At 34.7% G+C, this 16,689-nt stretch overlaps 1 protein-coding gene across 2 annotated transcripts in view; it reads right to left on the bottom strand.

Annotated features, from left to right (window-relative positions):
• Window positions 1–16,689, bottom strand: part of LOC134538426 (putative lipid scramblase CLPTM1) — a 90,317-nt gene that overhangs the window by 17,720 nt on the left and 55,908 nt on the right. For both annotated transcript variants that reach the window (XM_063379748.1, XM_063379749.1), the window contains exons 8-9: window positions 5,854–6,029; window positions 805–1,051 (exon numbers count right to left, since the gene is read on the bottom strand). In XM_063379748.1, coding sequence (XP_063235818.1) covers window positions 805–1,051; window positions 5,854–6,029 — 423 coding nt within the window. The remainder of the gene's footprint in view (window positions 1–804; window positions 1,052–5,853; window positions 6,030–16,689) is intronic.

Raw genomic sequence — 16,689 nt, forward strand, 5'->3', positions numbered from 1 at the left:
CATGTAACTAAAAGCAACAGAATGAAGAACCTAAGAAATTTACAACTTACAAGCAGCAAAATTTCTTTAAATAATGGCTATCATAATGACTTTTGAAGTGGGTTTAGTAGGGTATACAGGGTTTGAAGTGTGACAAATGTGATAGCTGAGAGATGGGAGATAAGAAGGGTCTGGACCAAATAGTTGGCCAAGCGAAGAATTGTGCTAGAAGGATGACTTTTTTTACAGCTTCAGAATATAAAAAACTAATAATTAAACTAAATCTAAGCACGGACAAACCGAAAACTGGATAATCTGGGCCCCGATAATTGAGAGTTTATTGTAATATGTAATAGTTTTTGATCCTGTTTTCTGTTTATTATTACTGGCTGTGAAAATCTTCAGATGTAAAAGGAAAGAAAATAAATTGAGTACAGACTTCCACACCCCATGGCTAATCAACGGCAATCCATAGTGTTATCTTACACGTGTCACATCTCACATCCACTGCTGAGATTCGCTCAAAAATGGTATAAGTGACACAGTTAGAGGGCACGACGTGTAGTTTATCAACTAAGCTGTAAACAGCGCTCAAAAAGAAAAAGCATACAATGCTCAAAAATGGCATAAATGACGTAGTTCTTTGCCACGATGAGCAACTTTTTAACTAAGTTCTTTTAAACTAGCTACACAAACAAATTCCTAATGGCTTACAAATTAACGAGTTTCTCATGGTTTTCCAGGCACTAAAAAAATTCCCCACTAATACAAGGTTTCCCGATTTTCACGGTCGAATGGCCACCCTATACCCTATCTGCAGCTTACCGAAGGTGAGAAGGAAGCCATACAGCATGTTGAGGGTGAAGCTGTACCAGCCGCGGTGCTCCTGGTACAGGAGAGAGTAGACGGCGTAGCCCCCCACCAGCGGGTACAGGGCCCACGAGAGGTACCGGAACGCCATGATGTCGTACTGCTTCGTGCTCGACTCCACATAGGAGCCCTTCTCAGAGAAGGTCACCCGCGGCAGAATCCCGAACAGGCGGTTCTCGTAGTTCGTCTTCACGTCCATCACCTCAAACAAACACACATCACATCTTAGGATTTTAATGAATTTATTCCAATTAAACATGCACCTTATTCCACGGCGGTAAAAAGTTAAGGAGTGGGTGTGTATATTTTGTCATGTTAATATTGAAATGAAAACCTTTTTTGGTTATAATGAAGTTAAATGCTAATTCCTTGCTGACGTGTGGTTAAAATCTTAATTTAACAATAGGTACTCACTTCATGGTGGCATTTATATTAGAGCTGGGCCAATATTGATTTCCGATCAATTGGCCGATATTGTCGTCTTACCAATCGTCGCGATCGGAATCATGCTCACCGATATTTCACGCCGATTAACTACCGTAGTTATCCGCAGAAGAGTTGCCCCTGTGTATGGTTCACACCTATAGGTTAGCACATAAAGATTGCCCTAGAATATGGTTCGCATCACATAATCTGTCTTCAGTAGAGTTCCACAGTTACAAGTAAAGTCTTTATGTTCTGTTTCTCAGCTTATCGACATGTAAGAAATATGGCACTGGTGTCGACCCTTGGTATTGGTATGCTCGGAAAATTCCCCCGATAGGCACAGCTTAATTTTTATGATTATTTCTAGTGAGTTATTTTCAATCTTTTAAAAACACTTACAGCTCGGACTTTATACAGCTATGGTTTTTCTACTAATCATTTGCTCACCAGAGTGACTTCAACTTAAAACAGACACCTACTTTTTCCTGGCATTTTATAATTTGATAATGGGGCATCCATTACTATCAATGGCACCCTCCATTTGCAGAAAATACTCAATTTTAGGATGCACCCTAGCTTCATTGAGACTTTTGAACTATCAAAATGGGGTGCAGCATGCAACTGATAACAATGTCAACCTAAATTTATAGGCAAACTAATTATTCAACATTACAAGGAAACATAAAAAAAAGCATGTTAGTTGTTAAGTGTGGGAGGGGAAGGGGGGTATGTTAGTTGGTCCAAAATGTTTATTACGACCCCCTTCCCCCCTTATTGGGACCTATTCCCATGAACCATGAGTCGTTACCAACTGGGTTTTACTGTACATAGATCTTAAGGATCAAATGCAGAAAAATTAAGTGATTAGTGTCCATAAAGCACTAAAATATTTTCTCACCAAGCACATGTTTTTTGTGGATGGTGCATTAGGAGAAATTTGGATTCCTGTATTCAATGTTGAATGTGAAAGATTTTCCTAAACTTTTTTGTATGCTCTGACCAATCAAAGAACAAATTTGAATTTGACAAACCTTGAGCTGTTTTCTTCATATTTCTATGAAGAACCTTATTAGCCATGTGTTTAATATTGTCTCTCACCCACGCAAAGTGTTTTATAGAATTTAAAGAGTTTTTTTTTTACATTTTTAAGTCATTTGTTTTTAGTTTTTTACCTAATTTAACTGATTTATATTAAATGTCTTTTAGGTTTGTATTTTAAAGATATGATATTTATCTTCAACATTTTATAACCTTTAATTTACACTGTTTATTTATACAGTGAAACCTCTTTAATACAAACCTGAAGGGACCTAAAATTTTGCAGTTTGTATTAACGAGGTTTGTATTAACAGGTGCATATGCTCACATTAATAATAATCAACAAAATCAAGTATTGATTTTTTACTCGAAAATTAGTCAAATAGAGAATTAAAGAGGCTTGAAAAATTCATTGATTTTTATCTGCACTATTTAGTTGCATAAATGTCCTTTACTGCACTGCAAAGTTTGTCGAAGGAAGACAAGACATCAGCGTCTACATCACTAGCAGCCAGAACATTTTCCAAGACAATTAATGCTGAAGTGGACTTCACTCTAAGAATTTTTAAAAAATATTTCAACCTCAAAATTAGTGTCAGAAATATATCAGTTACTTGTCATTAAAGTTAAATCAGTTGAAAAATAAATAAAAATGGAAGTATTTTACTTAATTCAATTTACACTTGCAAAAAAAAATCATACGCACATTAAATCTACATGGAAATTAAAGTCTTTTTCAATATCCTGAAGTCTGAAATATGTTTACTCATGTCATCAAATGTAGAGCTGTACTGAAGAAGCCGATTTTGCCAATATTTAGTTGAATCGGCATTTCTGCCGACTTCCGATACGCTTGTCAATTTTCGGCCGATATTACTGAAAAACGAGAGAGACTGCCATAACCTAAAAATCCACGATTACCCTTTTCGCTTTTCGTAGTAGTACTGCATTTTTTCAGATCGCATTATTTCTTCGCTACATGTGCCAAACGTACATATAAAAATTTAACATCCTATTTTTCAATGATGTTCTTTATTTTTAATATGTCATAAATAAATACATTACCGTCACGGTAAATATACATCTCGGTTGTTACGGTAACTGTAGTGCAAATGTGGTAGCTATCGTGCTTCTGTAGTAATTATGGTATCGACAAAGAATCTTTAGTTCTTTTTATGGTAATTATCTTAGGATAACAATTGGGTTTGTACTGTAGTTATGGTACATCATCCAATTTCTTCCTAAGTTGTTGTTCATTTGTCTTTTCTTCATATTTACGTGCTCCATCACTTGGCTGCAGATTTAAGTTGATTTTTACTACTGTATACTATCGTTACTGTTTTTATGACGGTTTCTTTCTAAGAAATGGTTATTTCTGCAAAATCTTTATGGTTAAACGATCATCTATTATAATTTATAGTGACGGGACCACATATTTTGTACGATCAATGCGGACAAAACGATAATTCGAACATCGGTACAAGCGGACTTTTTTAACCTTAGTTGTATGGCAATTTTGCCGGGACCGTAGAAAGTATACGATAAACACGGACAATCGATACATGCGAGTTCAATAGATAGAGGTTTGACTGTAGACCATTTACCGTACAAATTATTTGCCGTTAACAGAATTATAGTGAAGCTGCGTGCACGTGATTAAGTGTGCGATTCTTGTTCTAAAATTTCATTCGGTTTATCCGATAATAAAACAATAGTACACTACGTGAGCGGAAGTGAGGTTACTTTGTAATACATAATAACGAATATTTCGTATTAACCGTATTGATTGACATTAAATATGCTATCCCAGTCTGAAGGGGAATTAAAAGTGTTTGAATAAACGCGAACTTTGAAATAACCGGTATTTTATTAACGAGGTTTCACTGTAAATGTTTTGCTTCACTCAAGGATTTTCCTTTTTGTAATCTTAAATTTTCGTATTTCTTGCTCCAAGAAATTTCTGGGTCTCTTATCTATGCCACACATTTTTCGTGCATTATTACATTGCCAAAAACATTGGTAACATTAAAAGAATGGGTTTGTTTTCCTTTTACACATGATAAACAAATTGCTACGCAAGATAACAGAAATGTACTAAAATAAAAAGACCAAGAACCGAAACTGACGAGTTGAAAAATTTTTTCCAAGATGGGTATTTTAAAAGAACTGCAACTGGAACTGAAAAATTATGGAACCACACAGGCCTGGTTTTAAGCCACATAAACAAGGTCGTTAAAATTGACGAAGAAATCAATAAAATTGGCCTTTAGTAAGGAACCTTCCTAGCATTTACCTAATATAGTTTTGGGAAACTGTGGAAAACTAAAATCAGAATGCCCAAAATAAACTAAGAAGCACTGTGGGTTAAGAGAGTTGGGAACATAAACGTAAGTAGTAAGCTTCAAAAGTTGCGTAACAAAGCAAGAATAGTACCAGTGGAAAATTGTGCATTTTATACACACAGTACTCAAGATATGAACGCGTAAAAAAAGCAACAGCCCGTGATGCTTTGATGGCACAGAACATGCTTCGAAAGGTTCGGACTCTGTATTTAGCTTACAATGTGCATCACAAGATGTTGACCGTCTCGTACATCTTTCATTCGCAAGTACTTGTGATGGAAACATTTACAGTTCACTAATAACTTCTGAAATTCTTTTCATAATATCTACAAGTTGCTCTTTTTTTGGCTGCAGAAATGAGATCTCACACAATAAGAATGCATTTATCCTTCCATATGTTCCATCCCGTCAAAAATCATAAGGTTGCTATAGTCTGTGGACAAAGAAAATCAACTCAGATTCCTTTTTACAACAGTCCCATCCCCATCAAAAACTTTTCACTGCATGGTGTTTTGGTCTGTTGCTATAACAATTAACAAAGTCTAACGTCAATAATATAAACTTGAAGGGACCATATTTTGTCATTTTGCAATAATGAGGTTAGTGTAAACCAAACTATTACAAAATGTAATCACAATTATTATATAGTTTTTAAATAATATTCAAATAAATTTAAAACTTGCACAACATACTGCACCAAATATACTTTCTTTTTTAGGGATTGTAAAAGACAATCTTAGGATGGCTACATCTGTGGCTCCAAAAAAAAATATTTTTTCCTGTATTACACTGTAAAGGATTTAAGACAGAAGAATAAAGCAAAGTTGTAGATTATTACCTACAAAAATACATACTACCATTAAATTAGGAAGAATAAAATTTCCAAGCTTTTTCCCCCAATATAAAAATAACCAAAGTAATAGCATCAGTACTTATTATATTAGTTGAAACTTGACATGGTTTCTTTACATTGTATTAGCACCACCCTTTACTAGTTGTAATTGGAAGAAAAACAGTTCGTATTACATGATAAGTATTAACCATACCTTTATTAAACAAATTATTTAGCACTTTAACTCCTATGTGATTTCTAGGGACCGTAAAGAAACTTTGTATTAATGAGAGGAACTTTGTATTAACAGTATTTATATTAGTGATGTTTTACTGTAAATCAAACAAGAAACAGAATGTGACGTACCTTGTGCACTTTCCACACCTCGATGCACAACCCAATGAAACAGCTGATGGTGACCATGAAATTGGCCCCACTGTCGAGCACGTACAGGAACACCACGGCAGCTTGGAACACGTTGAAGAAAACTGACCGCACGGACAACCCCTCCAGGGACTTACGATTGTTCCAGAACTGGATGTCTGGAACACACAACCACAGAAACACATAGTGTTAAGTAGGGATGGGCTGAAACTAGAAAACCAGAGTACAATCAAGTTCATTATACTCAATAGGATGAGACACGCAGCTCTTTTTTTGTTAACTTGATATGTATTTGAAATGTGGAACGAGAAAAAAATCACGTACCAATCTTTTGCAAACATTTCAGAGCGTTATCTCATAATTACATTTGTGCCATTTTCTTGAAGTACTGATAATCCTACATAGTTACACTGCCCAAAATTTTTTACATTTCTTCCGCTATTTACTTTTTAAAAGACTGGAAAGACGCCATTTTGGAATGATCTGCTGTACGTCATAGATTTATTACACAGCAGACAAACTACGAACAGAAAATATTTTAATGTCAAATATACTTTTTAACTACAGTTGTTTGGCACAAACATGAAAGTGTTACATCATATTATCTTTATATCTACGACTTTCTAGGACCCACGGCAGACAAATTAATTTTTATCAACATAAAGAGTTATTATGTATGGCACATGTAGTTTAATGCATTTTTAAAAATAAATATTAAAGCAACATTTGAAAATGCCTAGGTATTGCCGTTTTCGAAGTCAGGACATTCGTTCCTAACCAGAAAATGGCAGAAGATAAGGAAAACTAATACATAGGTAATTTCCGGCTTGTTTACATTTATGTTTTCAGGAAGGTTATAGTTTAAGAACATGATTTTGGCATGCACTTGAAAAAGCCAGCACTTTTTCGAGGAAAAAAAAAAATCAGAAAAAATATATATTTGAGTGAGTATATTAAGCTGCCAATAGCAGTTATTTTTTTTTAAATCTGGCCGGTTCATTAAACATTCATGGTAATAAAGGGACATTGCAGCTTTTTAGAACAAAAACAAAAACCCTAGGAATACATGCTTTTCAGAAACATACACGTCTCTAAATTTACTCCGAAGGGATGGTTTTGTAATTTCTACTAGTTTATGAAAAAATTAAAATTTTATATCTTACATTACATTACCTGTGCTTTTATGCTGCCACCGCCATTCAATGTTTACCCGTGACAAATAGGAATATATGTTTTCCCTATACTAGAGACGTTCATGAATTAATCCTGAAAGGAAGGTTTCTTAATTCCTATTGGTTTGTGAAAAAATAACAGTTTACAGTTTACAATACAATACCTATGTATTTACGCAATTGCCAACATACATTGTTTGCATTGTTTACCCATGTGGGTTGAAGGTTATACTTGCTCTATAATGAAGTGTTAATTGTGTTCTTTATGCAAGATAGATTTGTCACTTTTTAATTTGGTATGGAGTGCTTATAATCAAGTGTTAATTGTGTTTTTTGTAAGATTGATTTGTCACTTTTTAAATTGGTATGGAGAATTGAAATAATTTTTTGTATGTAATTTTTCAATGTTTGGGTTATAATTTTGTAAATTTGTTTTAAGGATTTATAATCATACGAAAAGTAATGTTATGTTATTGTGTTAAAAATATATTGCGATAGTTATGTTCAGGTTAATTGTTGCATTTGTTTACACTTTGATGATGTCAAGGTATCTCTTTTGTTTCAATTGACACTTTTGTACTTTTTGATTTAATTTTTTACAAATTCAATCAAAAAGTAGGGGGGGTTATGTAGCATTGCACAATAAGGATATATATATATATATATATATATATATATATATATATATATATATGGTCATAAGAATATTGATTAAGAATAACTTTGATATGAAGGATAAAAATTATTTAATATGTAGATAAGGATAATTATTCAGTTCTGTTAAAAATTGTTATTAATTACTTTGGTTAAATTTTATGGAAAGCCTTAAAATACTTATTTCCTTGAGATACTTAATTATTAATTTGAGAGTTAACTCCAGTTCATAATAATTAATTTGTATATTTGATAATTAATTTCAGTAATTGTTTTGTTTAAAGCAGTGTAGACTATAATTTTACTAAAATTTCTAATACGGTATGAATTTCAACTTTGATTACTACATTTTGAACATTGTATTTAAATTTGTTGGGTAATTTTAAATTCTATTGGATTTTGAGAATAGTCTGGAAGGTACAGAAGGAAGAGCGGACAGGCGCGACACCCTGGCGCCAGAAAGTTATTTTTCACCTTGTAAATGCGTGTTTGGGATTTACGCGTCACGTGGACGCACAGCTGTAGCGACCGTCTGGAAGGGTCTCTGGAGGCTACCACTAGCCAGCCAATCAGGGCGAGCCCTGGCATGGAATGATGTGCACGCCCGAATTTCCTTATATGGTCATGTTTTGGAATTCTGTGCGCTGATTGGTCAGTTGGCCCACAGGGTTGCCTCCCTTGTCTGCACTTTTGCAAGGGAAGATAATCTCGTCGACCAAGTCACTTGTTGCTCGATCGTCGCCGAACTCGGTCGCGTCGTCGGCAAGTCACAAGACATCATGGAAAGTTGCTAAGAGATAATTTAACGCCTAGGGGCTGGGGCCAGGCCGTATTTTTGTAACCTAAATTCTTTATCTTTGGACAATGTAACTAGAAATTTAGGCCCTAGGCGTTGGGATCGGCCCGACTTCGTGTGATTACGCAGAGGTGCCAACCATTTACCAATGCAATCAGTAGTAAATATAAAAAAAAATCAGTAGTTTTAGAATATTTTCAGAGTGAATTAAATCAGGGGCGGATCCAGCTTTGGGAGGGGTGGAAGTAGATGTTCGACATAGTTCACACACATGGCCTATAATAAAACAAGAAAGGTATACAACTTACACATGTTGTTTGTATGAAACTTCTTCACAGTTAAGTCTAGGATTTCTGGAGCATATTGAGTGTTGCCTTCTTTGCTTTGATAAGCACATCACTTGAGAATTTCTGATCAAAGCAAGCTTTGCCACTTGTTAGCATGTGTGTCTTCTGAATAACCAAAGATTCTAGTAATTCAGAACCCATTGTAGGCCTGAATTCTGTCTTGTTTTTCCTAACCATGCTAAAAATTCTCTCGCAAGAAGCATTACTATGAGGTATCGTAAGAATTGCCAACATTATTTTAGGAAGGACAATGAATTTCTTATGTCCATCAGCATTCTTCAGTTTTGTAATCAAATGCCATGCAACATCCATTCTATTTCTGTTACACGATTTGATTTCCTGAGGAAGATCTTCACACTGATACCTAGCAAATTCCACTTCCAGATCAGAGCTCTCCTGCTCATTCAACAAGAATGAATGCTTCGCACAAAAATACTGAACAGATTCATAGGAAACTGTTTCACGTTTTTGTATGTCAGCTACAGCAGCATGGATTACAGTTTCATTCTGTAGTGGAAACTTGGTCGGAATGTATTTGCAAGCAGATTCAAAATATTTTCGCACACAGGTAAAGAAAATCACCATGTTTTCTTCACTTAAACCCACATCTTTATCACTTATGTACATTCTTGTTTTTGCACCAATAACTAGGTCTTATTTGTCTTTTTGTTGATTCCTATCCCAATATTTGACATCTAAAATACTTTTGTTACTCCGAATACTTTCAGGCTTCAGAAACCTGATAAAAAGCTCAGTGAGTAGTGACAATAGCTCACTATGGAGAATGTGAATTAGCGGTTCTTCACTTTGCAGCACCGTATTAATTCTTGTAAACACTGGGGTAGTGTTTTGGAGGAACAAACAGTACAATTTTGTAATAGGCGAAGACAAAGCCTGCTTAATCCTATCAAGTCGTACATTCACACTGTGATGCGTAGGCTTGGTTGCTATTTTTTTTGCTGATTTTGGATTTTGACTGCTTGAAATTGTAGCATTGCACAATGAGGATTTGTTATATACATATATATTTTTTTGGGTCATAAGAATATTGATTAAGAATAATTTTGATATGAAAGATAGTAATTATTTAATATGTAGATAAGGATAGTTCAGAGTTGTTAAGAATTGTTATTAATTACTTTGGTTAAATTTCATGGAAAGCCTTAAAATACTTATTTCCTTGAGATACTTGATTATTAATTTGAGGGTTAATTCCAGTCCATAATAAATAATTTTACAGGACATCATTTTTAAACAAAAGTTTCTAATATGGTATGAATTTCAACTTTGTTTACTAAATTTTGAACATTGTATTTGAATTTGTTGGGTAATTTTAAATTCTATTGGATATTGCTAGTGTAATATCTTGAGAATAGTCTGGAAGGTACAGAAGGAAGAGCGGACAGGCGCGACACTCTGGCGCCAGAAAGTTATTTTTCACCTTGTAAATGCGTGTTTGGGATTTACGCGTCACGTTGTACGCACAGCTGTAGCGACTGTCTGGAAGGGTCTCTGGAGGCTACCACTAGCCAGCCAATCAGGGCGAGCCCTGGCTTCAAGTGATGTGCCCGTACAAATTTCCTTATATGGTCATGTTTTGGAATTATGTGCGCTGATTGGTCAGTTGGCCCACGGGGTTGCCTCCCTTGTTTTCACCTTTACAAGGCAAGGTAATCTCGTCGACCAAGTCACTTGTTGCTCGATCGTCGCCGAACTCGGTCGCGTCGTCGGCAAGTCACAAGACAAATGGAAAATTAACTAGAAATTTAGGTCCTAGGCGTCGGCATCGGCCCGACTTCGTGTGATTTCGGTCCGCGATCGACGGTACCTTGAGTTATGTAATTAACCAAGGGACATTACTAAGTTTTTTTTTCTTTGGCGAGTGACAAGACTCCTCGACCATCAACGGCAAGATGTATGGTGCTGTGGTATGTATTTGGACCTCATCCTATCAAAATTCAAAGACATCGTTAAAATTTGTATAAGAAAAGACAAAACCTGTGCATGCAACGAAGTTTTTCTAACTAAATTCATTTGTAAAATTGTGTATTGAGGCCATGTAACAATGAGAAAAAACATTTTTTTTAAAGAAATAAACAAAGATAATTTAATAAACTCTTTTATTTCCAAATAACGCAGAACCATCGTAATGAAAAATTCCTCAGGAACATTGTTTGTTTTGTTTTGTTACGTTTCTCTGTGTGCTTAGCCGGGCAAAAACATACAACGTAACAAGATGTCAATCTTGCGTTTTGATTGAGCTGGAGCTTCATCATTCTTTGACTTAGACGAAGCGTGCTTCTTAGTTGTAGACGTTGCAACATCTCGAGGTATGGAGTCTCTGTCAGGTGCATTTGGCCTCTCAAGAACGTACGAATTGGACTTGATATTGGTAACATTTGAAGTTTTTTGCCTTGCTTTGTCATTCAAAGGAACTAAAGTACTAGTAATTTCAGGTATGCACCCAGCCTCTCCTACTTCATTACCACCAGCTGAAATGCAAGCAGTATGTTTCAAATTACGTTCATCACACTTTTTTTCACCAAAAACAAAACTGAGTAGTGCAGGCCACTGTTCCAAAAACCTATCAATACAATTATTTAATGATAACCATCTAGTGCTTGTATGCTTTAGAATTTTGTGTGTGGCAGTATCGCACAGAACCTGACATTGCTGCAGCTTCTGATGACGTAGAGAACTTCTATCTAAGTAGTGGTACAAATCAACCAAAAGATCTTCAATACATACTGGCAATTCTTTTGCAGCATTCTGTGCAGCAATGTGTATTAAATGACAAGCGCAACCCTGCATGAACACATTTGGATTTTATTTCTTTATGAAGGAATCTGTTCCTTTATGTCTGCCAATCATTGTTGAACAATTATCTGTGCCAAATGACAAGCAGTTATTCCATGTCAAACCCCTCTTCTGTATCTCTTCATTAATCAAAATGAAGATGTTTTCTCCTGTGTTTTGAACTTTGCAAGCACAAACAGCAAGAACTTCTGAAACGATTTTTCCTATATCGGATCTGTAGGCCGTTACGACGATGGGGTATAATGTAACCTCTTCATTGTCATTACTCCCATCAGTAGCAATACTGAAAGCTGAATGCTTTAATTTATCAATTATTTCGGCTTGGGACGTCTCTGCAAGTGATTTCACAATTGCAGTAGTCTTTGTTCGCTTGCAAGCATAATTCTGTGCGATATTTGAATCTGGACACATTGATTTTAATAAAGGGCTGAAATGATCTGCAACAGCAAGTGGTATGTTGTGCTCGATGAGAAATGAAGTAAAAAGAACTTCGGCGTTTGTAGTGGGATCAGCAGTCTCAATTTTAAAAAAAGACGTCAAAGTTTTATTAGCATTTTTTACTTGCAAATTGTCCATGTGCTTTTTACTACTTACGTGATGCTGGCAATCGTTTTTACCTCCATGTTGAACACTAAAATCGCACTTGCACAAATTACAAAACACGTGGTATTCAGATACACTAGACACGGCTAGACTTGTCCACAACTGCGAATATTCTTTGCGATACTTTTGTGAATTTTTTGGTTTGGAAGCCATGTTGAGTTCACATGCATTTATATTTCCCAAATATTTAAGGTAACTTCAAATGTAAAACTTGATAACTACACATGACGCTTCCTGCACAAAGAACAACCAACAACTGGACGGATCGATGTATCGATGAATTAGTCGAAAAGCCAATCCACACGCCCGAAGCAATACACAGATTGATTGTATATAATCAATATTTTTCTCGTGCTTATACAAATACAGAAGTATCTTGAACAAGCGAAGCGGGACGTTGTACACCATACGCGTTTAAACAACTTATCTATAAACAAAACACATAATTCACAATAATATGCTAACTCGACTAGTTCCACACAATTTTAAAGTGAAAACAAAACTCTCTCTGAGCGTGGGAAAATGATGCGTCATACGATATACACAGCTGTAGATGCGTACGTGCACAAGACATAAGACAATGGCCCGTTTTTTTTAAATCTGAAGCTGATTATTCCGTAGCTTAAAAACGGAATCCGTACTTCCGTAGCAAGCCACAATAATTCGTATAAACTACGGACAATTCGTAGAACTTGGCACCTCTGGATTACGGTCCGCGATCGACGGTACCTTGAGTTATGTAGTTAACCAAGGGACATTACTAAAGTATATTTTTTTTTTGGCGAGTGACAAGACTCCTCGACCGTCAACGGCAAGATGTATGGTGCTGTGGTATGTATTTGGACCTCATCCTATCAAAATTCAAAGACATCGTAAAAATTTGTATAAGAAAAGACAAAAAACTGTGCAAGTAACGAAGTTTTCTAACTAAATTAATTTGTAAAATTGTGTACTGAGGCCATGTAACGATGACAAAAAACATTTTTTTTAAACGAAATAAACAAAGGTAATTTAATAAACTCTTTTATTTCCAAATAACGTAGAACGCAACCACTGTAATGAAAAATTCCCAAAGAACATTGTTTGTCTTTGTTTTGTTAAGTTTCTCTGTGTGCTTAGCCGGGCCACACATACAACGTAACAACATATGAGTGTAGGTTGAAAAAAAATCCTTTTTATTCGAATTACGATCATAATACATTATTATGTGACAAAATTAATTTTATGTACAGGATCTTACAACGTACTGAAGTAAAACAGCAAGCATCATGTACTAGTAGGATCAAGCCATCAGGATCTAAGGATAAACTTCAGTATATGAAACGGAAGAATATGCGTATTTTTAATTCTCCATAGTTGGCTACAATTGTGCCAAACAAAGAGATACACAATTGCAGGTAAACAATGACTGGCGGCAGCAGTGTGAAAACACAGGAATTTTAACGCAAGCTTCAAAATGTTATTTTTCACGAATCAGTAGGAATTAAAAAACCATGTTTTCAGGGTAAATTTAGGGATGTCTCTAGTAGGTACTTGAAAAACATATTTTCCGTTTTTATTTACGTTTCATAATCAAAGCCGCGACACCCAATGCTGGTAAAGTAATATAAGCTATAAAGTATTATTTTTCACAAACCCGTAGCAATTAAGACACCATTCCTTCAGAGTAAATTTAGGGATTTTCCAATTTTCTTCTTCTTTCCATTCTAAAAAGCTGCGACGTCCAATAATTAGCAAATTAATTTTTTTTTAACTTCCTGAGATGTCCTCTAAAGGGCACTGTGATATTTCAAATAGTTTACCAGTAGTAAGTACTAGTTCACCGTTTTAACGAGTGATTAGATTTGGTACATGAAAAAATTGTGTCAAGTTGTATGAACAGTTAGTTGGTTAGGGTGTGATTATGTTAAAAACACTGTGAAATATTAATTTAAAAGGTGGCTATTTTTAACTCCCCTATTACTACTTTATAGTATTTTTTAACATAGCTAACGATTTTAACGATCTTACAATATTTTTAATGTAGCTAATCCAGATGACCATTCCCAATGTTTTTAATGTAGTTAAATTAATCTGAAAACAAAGGCGAACCAATGGAAATCTACTTCGTGTATCACAACACTCTTTTAGAAAAAATAAAAATTCTAATTTTTTCTAGAAAAGATTCTCCCCTTCAAAATTAATATTTAAGGAAACAGTAGTGTTAGAAGCACTAAATTGAAACAAGAAAAATATTTTTTAAGTTATTATCACTACCCTCTTTTATCGCATAACGGTAGCACGTGCGTAATCGCCGCACCCATATTTTAGGGCGTCAAAATTTGGATAAAAAAATTGGTTGTCTGTAAAGTTGGTTTACAGACGATAGTTTAACATGACAACGTCATAACAAAACATTGATGAAATTATTGCATACTTTTGTGAATAAAATTGAATCATTTTTATTTTAATAATAAAAGATTAAATACTTGAAATTATGCTGGTAATCAGATTTTTAAAATGCAAGATAATTAACCTTTATTGCCGAAATTGTTGTTGTAATAAGCAATGAAAAACACATTAACTTTTCACTTCACTTTATAAACAGTCGACGAAACAGTTCACGTGTAGATGACCTGTAATTAATTTTAAAAACTGACGTTTAGCTATAAAGTTTAAATATAATTATGAACAAGTTTTCTTATAAATAAACTGTAATCAAATATCTATCATCAATTATATGAATCACCATAATTTTTTTAGTCAATTGTAACATAACCTATTATTACTGCACTCACCGACAGATGCTACTATTTTTAATAATAAAAGAATAAATACTCTAAATTATACTAGTAATCAGATTTTTAAAATGCAAGAATAATTAACCTTCATTGCCGAAATTGTTGTTGTAATAAGCAATCAAAACCACAGATTAAAATTCGCCGAGAATATTTTACATTTTTATGTCTTCCAGTGCTCAAAATGATATGCAATTGTGGCCCCGGGCACAAAATTTTATTTATAATTCATTAATAATAACGCCCATCGTGATAAACATTGGAAAATATGTATTAACGAGTGCCTAGTTCCCGCGGCAGCTGATAGAGAGCATGATTCGTTCGGTTTGCGTCCATCACCGTAGATAGCGGCACCGTAGGGGAATAATATTAATTCGTTTTTATAATACGATTTTATAACAAATACGCATCCCAAATATACCAAACTTATTTATAATGTGTTACAATATTTTTTAAAACATTGTGCAAAAGATCCCGGGTGTAATTTGAATTATTATGTGTAACTGTAAAACACCATTGTTCGTTAAAAATTGGTTGTCTGTAAAGTCGGTTTACGGGTTTACGGATGATAGTTTAACGTGACGTCATAACAAAACATTGATGAAATGATTCCATACTTTTATGAATAAAATTGAATCATTTTTATTGAATTATCACTATTTTGTTATCTTTAAAAGATTTGTGCAATGGGAGTGCATGACTTGATGTAAGTTTTTGGACATACGCCATTGCTAAGAACTTTTTCTGTTGAAGAAAAACTAATAAATAAAATAAATAAATAAACAAAAACAAAAACAAAAACAACTGCAAGAAGGGTGAAACCCTAAAATCCAGACTTGCTGAACATACATGGGAAAATGGCCACAAAATTCTCTGGGAAGACTCCACACCACTCATACAGGAATCCGATAAAATAAAAGGGAAAATCAGGGAATCAGCCTTCATTATTAGCAATAAAAATATTTTCGGCCAGCAGAGCGTTGAATTAAAAAATATGTGGATCCCTTTGATAAAGAGAGAAACATCCCTGCAGCACAAAACAATAGCCAATACTCAACCCACCATAACCAATCCGCTTTAACTACATGGTGCACAGCCAATGGGGAGACAGCTCGTCTGTCATTGGCTGAGCAAGATGTAGCCCTTTCTCTGATAAATACCCTCATTTTCCAGCCCCTTCTCAGTCGCACCTGTGTTTCCGTACCATGTGCGTCTCTGCCTGAGGACGGGAGCAGATAGCAGTTCCCGAAACGTCGCTTGTTTCTGTTTAGGTAAAACTATTGTATTTGTTTGTTTTTTCGTTTTGTCATGTTTTTTGTCTCGCTTCAACTGTTGTGCTGAATTATTTTGGGTTTCAATATTTTTGTGTTGTCATCATTTGTGGGGATTTTTTCGTTCTCTTAGTACATTTTTCTTTGTTTTTTTTTTTTTTGTTTGCTGACCATATTCCTGTTTCGGAATATTTTGTGGTGTTCATATCCTTGTTGACAACAGCAATTGTTTGCTTAATTTTGTGTTTTTTTTGTATCTTTTTTTGAGTATTTTTTTTGAGTATTTTTATTTTTATTTTTATTTATTTTTTTTTTTTATTAGTTTTTCTTCAACAGAAAAAGTTCTTAGCAATGGCGTATGTCCAAAAACTTACATCAAGT

This window comes from Bacillus rossius, chromosome 13 (assembly GCF_032445375.1).
Source record: "Bacillus rossius redtenbacheri isolate Brsri chromosome 13, Brsri_v3, whole genome shotgun sequence".
Lineage (NCBI taxonomy): Eukaryota > Metazoa > Arthropoda > Insecta > Phasmatodea > Bacillidae > Bacillus > Bacillus rossius.